At 56.2% G+C, this 6,856-nt stretch overlaps 1 protein-coding gene across 1 annotated transcript; it reads left to right on the top strand.

Moving 5' to 3' along the window:
- Positions 1-985: 985 nt before the first annotated feature.
- MEPE (matrix extracellular phosphoglycoprotein) lies at positions 986-5,419 on the top strand. The gene is made up of 4 exons (XM_048304723.1): positions 986-1,063; positions 2,646-2,699; positions 2,839-2,931; positions 3,042-5,419. The coding sequence occupies exons 1-4, from the start codon at positions 1,004-1,006 to the stop codon at positions 5,019-5,021; spliced, it is 2,187 nt and encodes a 728-aa protein (XP_048160680.1). The 5' UTR covers positions 986-1,003; the 3' UTR covers positions 5,022-5,419.
- The last annotated feature ends 1,437 nt before the right edge of the window (positions 5,420-6,856 follow it).

The raw sequence follows: 6,856 nt of genomic DNA, 5'->3' as shown, positions 1-6,856 counted from the left end.
GCTAATCATCGAGCAATTTTGCCTTCAGAACAGATATTTATAAACTGTGCTTTCTGTTTATCCAGCCAGGTGGAACATTTGATAGCTGTCTTTCACCACAAACACATTTTTAGCTGGAAATTACTCCCCCTGGTTATCTGCGGGTGCTGCCAGAGCTGACAAATGTCCTTGGGCAGGAGCTGATTGGCTCTCCGCACCCGGGGCCAACTTTAAATTTCAGCAAAGTGGGCACAGGCTCCACGGTCTGCCACTGGGACCTGCCTCCGACGGGGAAAGGTAATCTTCTTACCTAGCTTCCTGCCCTGTCTCTTTCTAACCCTTCAGCTCTGCTGCCCCTGAGCAGGCATTCTCCTGCTTTCACTCTAGGTAAGCCACAGTGTGGATGGAGACATCTCGATCCTTGGCTGTGCACATCTCTTGAGCTTACATTGCTTTGTAGTGCTGATCCTTGTGCATGAATGTCCTTCTGGTGCTTCCTGTAGAAATGCTGGTATGGCTGAAAATAGTCTCTGGGATGCACCTGCAAGCCCAAGCCAGGGAGGTTGGGTGAAATGAGAATTATTGCCCAATGGAGCTATTGCCTCCTGCCATTTATCAGTGCTGTAAAAGCCTGCCACTTTCTTAATTTGGATTTATGAATGGCTTAGCTTGTAGAAACTTTGGGGGATCATTAATTGCAAATATCCACCCAAGCTGCTTTGACAGAAAGAGTTAGGAATCTTTAATAGCTGGTGTCAGAGTGCCCACTCGGAGCTGCTGGCCGTGCCCTACACACATGGTAAGAGAGCATTGGCCTTGCTGCGAGGCATGCAGACAGGCAAGACAATGCCAAGGGCCACCGCAAAGCCTGGGAAAAGCTGGGGTCACTGGAGCATACCGCCATGGGAGCTTTGGGATAGTGGGAACTTTGAGGTTGCTGCTAACCAGGACTATTGAGGACCACAAGTCCCAGGAAGACAAACTCCAGTGATGCTTCACTTTGTGCCTCCAGGAGCAGACCAAGATGCAAATATCCCTCGTCTGCCTGTGCCTGTGCCTGCTCAGCACAGCCCTCGCCACACCTGTAAGTATGGCTTTTCCTGGATTCCCAACATGCTGCTGGAAGCGTGAGGCATACTACCTGGTGCATCCCTGCATGCTTTCAGCAACTATGGGTTGTAGTTGTGTACACCACCTCTGTTGTTTGGGAAGGGGAGTAAGGTCAACAGCAGAGATGAGCCCAGCAGGAAAAATATATATTAGCACTGAGGTGGCTGAGCATGTCCCTTCAGTTTAGCAATCAGGGCATTGCACAAGAGCCTGTCTGGGCAGCTGTACCTCTTCTCCTGGATTTCTGTGGATCTGGGCTCTGCCCAGTGCTTTTGGCCTGGGAACAGGCTGAGCCAAGCCACAGGAAAAGAGGTGTGGGAAGGATGCTCATCTTACCTGTGTGGGTAACAGCGGTCAGAGAGGCACCCTCAATTATTTTCCAGCTCTCCTAATGTGAAATTTTGAGAGATTTAACTAAAAAATAGGCAAACTAACATGAATATAATAGCAGCCATTTTTGTCCTGCATAACTGTTGCTCAGAGTACTAAATACACAGGTAGAGTGAAAGTCTGCTCCTAGAAAAGGCTTGCTTTTTTGTCAGGGTAAAGAGGAGGGAAATCCCATTTCCCTGAGGGATGGGCCTCTCCCAAATCCCATTTCCCTGAGGGATAGGCCCCTCCCGCGTGTCTTCTACCCCCCAGAGCAAGCTCTCACAACCCAGTCTGTAGCGGGGCAGCCCAGGGGAAGGCAATAAATCAGCACAGATTTGCTTTTCAGATAGGGGCACAGAAGAGAGTTAATACTATGCTGTGTAACCAGAGCTGTAATTTGACCTTTGGTACTGTTCACAAACAATGGAACAACCTACCAATATTCCATGCTTTGGGGTGTGTTTCTGACCCTTCAGCTGAGCTTGGGATGTTTCAGTGATTAATTTTGCTGAAATCAAAAAGGACTTCCCTCCATGGGGCCATCTCTCGCTATGGCACATAGGGAATGCCTGAAGTGGCTTTGTGGGGCTCACAGGATGCTCCCACCAGCAGGTCCCCCAATCCTGAGGGATACATTGGCCAATACCCTCCAAAAGATGCCAGGATAATCAGGGAGAACTGGAAGCCTGCAAGCATGTACAGAAACCTGGCTGTGCGGGCACAGATGTTGCTGCTCAGTTGCCCACTAAATACTGGGAAACACCACCAGTTAACCAGCTCTGGATTCCCATCACAGGCAGATCCAAGCAGTTAGTTGAAGCATTCTGGTGTGAGCAATGGTGCTGTGTATTAAAAATGCTCTGCAGTAAAATACTCTGCAGCAGACTCCAGGAAAAGGTTATTTGCAGACCAAAAATACCCTATGAAAACTAGCATGCAATACAATCATGCTGCAGCAAAATTCACAATACTTTTCAGACCCTGGAAATGGGGTTTTGACCTTTCCTACTATGGCTATCTTTAAGTCAGCACCCCAGGTAGTGCCTGCAAATGTATTGGCTTATCAGTGCAGTTTTCCCACCCTTCCCTGACCGCTGGGTGGCCAGCAGTGGACACTGGCAGCTGCCTGGATTCTGGGGCAGTGTTTGATGCCTCAGCTCTTGCATGTGTTTTGCTGCCCACAGGTGCCGCCACCGCTTCCTGGGGGAGCTTCTGGGAACTGTGTGGGACAGCACCGGGTAGGTATCCCTCTGCCACATCCTGGGGCCTCAGTGGGTACCAGTGGGACCCTACTGCAGTGCCAGGCACAGACAGAGGAACTCTTGCCAATGCATTTCATAAGAAAATTGTGGCTTTCATTTTTTTCTTCCCCACCAGATACTTCTGAAAGGATGCAACGGCAAGCATGGCTTCTACATTTTCAAATACGTCTACTCATTCTCAACACGGAGGAACCAGACACAGATAAAGGTGAGGATGTGGCCAGGGGACACTGTGGGACCCTGGCCTGGCTGCAGTGCTCCCAGCAGCCATCCATCACCAGGGCTGTCCCTGACCTCTCCATTGTGTGTACTGCACAGAAAGAAGAGGCTGACCACCAGAGTATCATCCCCAGCCGCCGGTTGGATGAGGACAATGCCAGGCGGGAGCCACCAGAGGCCAGGACAGCCCCAGAACACAGTGACAACAGCAGCACTGAAGTAATTGAGTATGGGATTGTCCTCAAGGCTGAAAACCGCAGCACCCCGGGCATTGGCAGGGACGGTCCCAGTCCTCATCCTGGCACTGGCACGCGAGCACGTGGCAGTGGTGGTGGCACAGGTCCCACCCTGTCCAGCTCAGAGGGCAGTGGCGATCTGGATTTGGTGGTGGAAGTTGATGGCAGTGTTCCCATCCTTCCTCAGGGTGAACGCCCCAGTCAGGCTGTGGTGGGGAACAGGTCCAGTGTCAAGAGTGAGGACAAGGATGATGGTGACCCCAGAGTGGTTCCAGCGGAGGGCGCCATGACTACCGGGAGGGGGAGGGCCCCTACCACCAGAGTGGCAGGGGATGAGGGCAGCGGGGAGGCCACTGTTTCTGGCCAAGGGCAGGAGGGTGTCAGGCGAGGTACAGGGACAGGAGGCATCGCTTTGTTCTCTGTCACTGAGAAGACTGAGGATGTCCAAGTGGATACCGCTGGTGTGGATGAATATGCTTACATCCCTGACTCGGGCAGTGTCACCATCACCCGTGGGAGCCTGGGCAGCACAGACGGGGCAACCAGCTTCACCCAGGTCTCTCCGGACAAAAATGACGAAGTCAACATCTTCATTGGGAGGGACAAAATCCACGTGGGAGAGCAGGAAACTACCCTGGCCGGTGCCACAGTAGGTAACGAGGATGACGGCATCCCGTCTGAGGGAACCAGCAGCCCCCTGCCCAGGCTGGGCGTCACTGCGACACCCAGTGGTGGTGACGATGACAGCATCCCTGCTCACAGCCAGCCTGAACGACCGGCCACCACAGCCACCCCAACCCGTGGGGACAGTGTCACCAGCAGCCCCAGGGATGGCCATCCTACTGGAGAGGATGAGAAAGGTGCCACCACCATGGGTGTTGATGGAGGACTGGTAACCCCTGTCCCCTGGAGAGTCACTAGTGGTGACATTACCAGCCCCACAGTGTCCAGCATCCGTAGGAAAGACGATGATGAGGTGGGAGGAGAGGGGCAGAGGTTCAAGGGGAAGCCAGGACATGTGGCTACCACGACCCCCCGCCAGTGGGGTAACACGGAGGCCGCTGGCACTGTCCCAGCCGAAGGGGCCAGCATCCTCCTGGCCGCTACCGAGGCAGACCGCACCACCCCGTCGGTGACAGCCAGCAGCCGCAAGGCAGGCATGAGCACTGTGCTGGGCAGGGGAGGGAGCGGGGAAGTGGGGACAGCCACCTCCCAATCCCCCCGTGTGAAGGGACGGCCCGGGGCAGGGGTGAGGGTCCGTCCAGGGGGAGCAGGGCTGGACAAGACACCCAGGACGGACAAAGCACCATCCCCAGGTGGGAAACCCAGCAGCTGGGCGTCGAGCGGAGCCCAGACCAGTGTTGGCGGCTATGATGGCAATGCTGGGGGCAGGTCGCAGGCCATCAAAGCAGGGGCTAGCCCCACTCCACAGGCAGGGCACGACATGGACAGCACGGTAGCAGGCAGGGGCCGGGAGCGGGGCCGAGGCGGCGAGAGCGGGGGAGCAGTGCCAGGGGCCGGGGACGGCCGCATTCCCGGGCACCACGGCAGGAGGCTGGGGGCTGGGGCGCCGGGCACGCTCGCGACGCTGGGCCGCAGCAGGCAGCTGGACCAGGTGAAACGCGCTGACGAGCTCCACGTCCGCGAGCGGGCCTTTTACAGCCTCGGCGGGGCGGGCGGCGGCCCCCACGGCCCCTACCCCGGCCCCGGGAGCGCCGACAGCAGCCAGTCCTCCGAGGGGGACCAGGGCAGTCAGAGTGAGAGCGGACAGATGGGACTGCAGCCCTCAGGGTGGGGATCCCCAGGGTACCCCCAAGGCCGCTGGATCCAGGGGCCCCTCTGAGGCGCGGCTGGTATCCACCCCGGCAGGCTCCAGCGGTGGAGTTGGGGGGTCCCACATGCCGCGTTTTCCCCCTTGGCGTCCCCGCCACGGGCTCTGCTCTCGCCTGGGTGAGGGGCAGGTTGCTGGGGGGCACACGGTGCTTCACAGCCCAGGAGCCAAAAATCGCTGGTTCATGCGATCTGCTGTTAATTTGGGGGAGGCTGCACATGGCACAGCAGCAGGGATGTGTGGGTGTGCTGTGCTAGACAGCCAGGGAACAGCAGCCATGCTACATGGCATAGGGTAGCGGTGTTTGTGCACTGATGCGAAACAAGTAAAGAAGCAGTGAGAAAAAGCCTCTGTCCTCACGGTTTCACTTCCAGTTACTGGAGAAATAAAGGCATTTCTGTATCTGAGGATCTGCTGACTCTGGTGTTTGCAACGGGACTTCAGGCAGTCTCTCTGCCACAAGCAGTGTGCTGGGGGTGGGCTGGCCCCTGGGCATAAGGGGATTTCTGGCCCCAGCACTTCCCTGGCCCAACCATCTGTGGGGCTGCAATTCGGCCAACAACCCCCACACATCCCTCCCTTGGGGTATTGAGCCCTACTAGCTCTTGCTCAGGCCCACCAGCCTCTCTGGGCTTGCTGGGGAGGCCCACAGAGCATCCTCCCCCTTGGCTCATCCACCTCATCCAGTGAGAAGTCCCCATCGCGCCCTCCTGATGGTGCATTTCCTGGCCACACCGTCTTTCCAGGAGCACCATAAGACCCTGGCTATGCCACCGCCATTCCTGCTGCTGGCCCCTGCACGTGGACCAGGCTGGGCTTCGACATGCTGGAGCCATGGTGTCAGTGATGCCCCAAGTTAATCACTGTTTATGCAATTGCAGGTTGCTTTTTCTGTCATAGAAGCTGCTAAAACAGGCATGTTCAGCAGCATGCCAGAGTGAACGGCACAGTGGGAGAGGTGTCAAGCCTCAAGGGGAGGGGTGCTGCCTCAGCACATGCTGGGGGGGCTTACCACCAGGGCTGTGCCCATGCAGGGAGCAGGTGGGAGCAGCCAGGAGCAGCCACAATGTCAGTGAAGTACCCACAGTGAAGTACCCACAGGTGTGCCCTCTGCACACCTGCACACAGGGAGGTGGCAGATCCTGTTACAGGCCATAGAATCACAGGATGGTTTGGGTTGGAAGGGACCATAAAGATCATCTAGTTCCAACTCCCCTGACATGGGCAGGGATGCCACCCACTAGATCAGGTTGCTCAAAGTCCCATCCAACCTGGCCTTCAACACTTCCAGGGATGGGACATCCACAGCTTCTCATGGCAGCTTGGTACTTAGGGATCATACATGGTTGATTCATGCTGGAGCACCAGGACCAGGATAACACTGTGTGTCTCACTGGTGCTAACAGTTAACACCAGCTCTCGGGACTCTGCTTTGCTACTGCTCATGCTCTCCAGCAGAAAAGGTCAACAATTACATGAGCCCACTATGCCCCCGCCAGGGCATCAGGCCCTAGTGTCTCCTGGGAAGCTGCTCTGTGTAGCTTGGTGCCAGCACTGCAGGGACATGGAGATTTAGGCAGCCTGTGTCAGGGATTTGCCTGCAGTTTCCCAGGCTCGGGGCAGCATGCAGAAGATCCCCAAAGGCTCACGGACCTCCTGCGCTGGTCCATCTGTCTCAGACTGAAAGGTGCTGCAGGGCTGCTGCCCTTCTGGGCTGGGTGACTCACCCCTAGAATTGTCACGGCATATCACACCCCAAGACTGATGGACTGTGGCAGTGCTCTGGGGATCTAGGGCTAGGCACGATTACCTGATAAATTAAGAGGGTGGTTTTGGGGTCTCGCCAC

Source organism: Corvus hawaiiensis, chromosome 5, assembly GCF_020740725.1.
Source record: "Corvus hawaiiensis isolate bCorHaw1 chromosome 5, bCorHaw1.pri.cur, whole genome shotgun sequence".
Classification (NCBI taxonomy): domain Eukaryota; kingdom Metazoa; phylum Chordata; class Aves; order Passeriformes; family Corvidae; genus Corvus; species Corvus hawaiiensis.
This window is presented reverse-complemented; position numbering and strand designations above follow the sequence as displayed.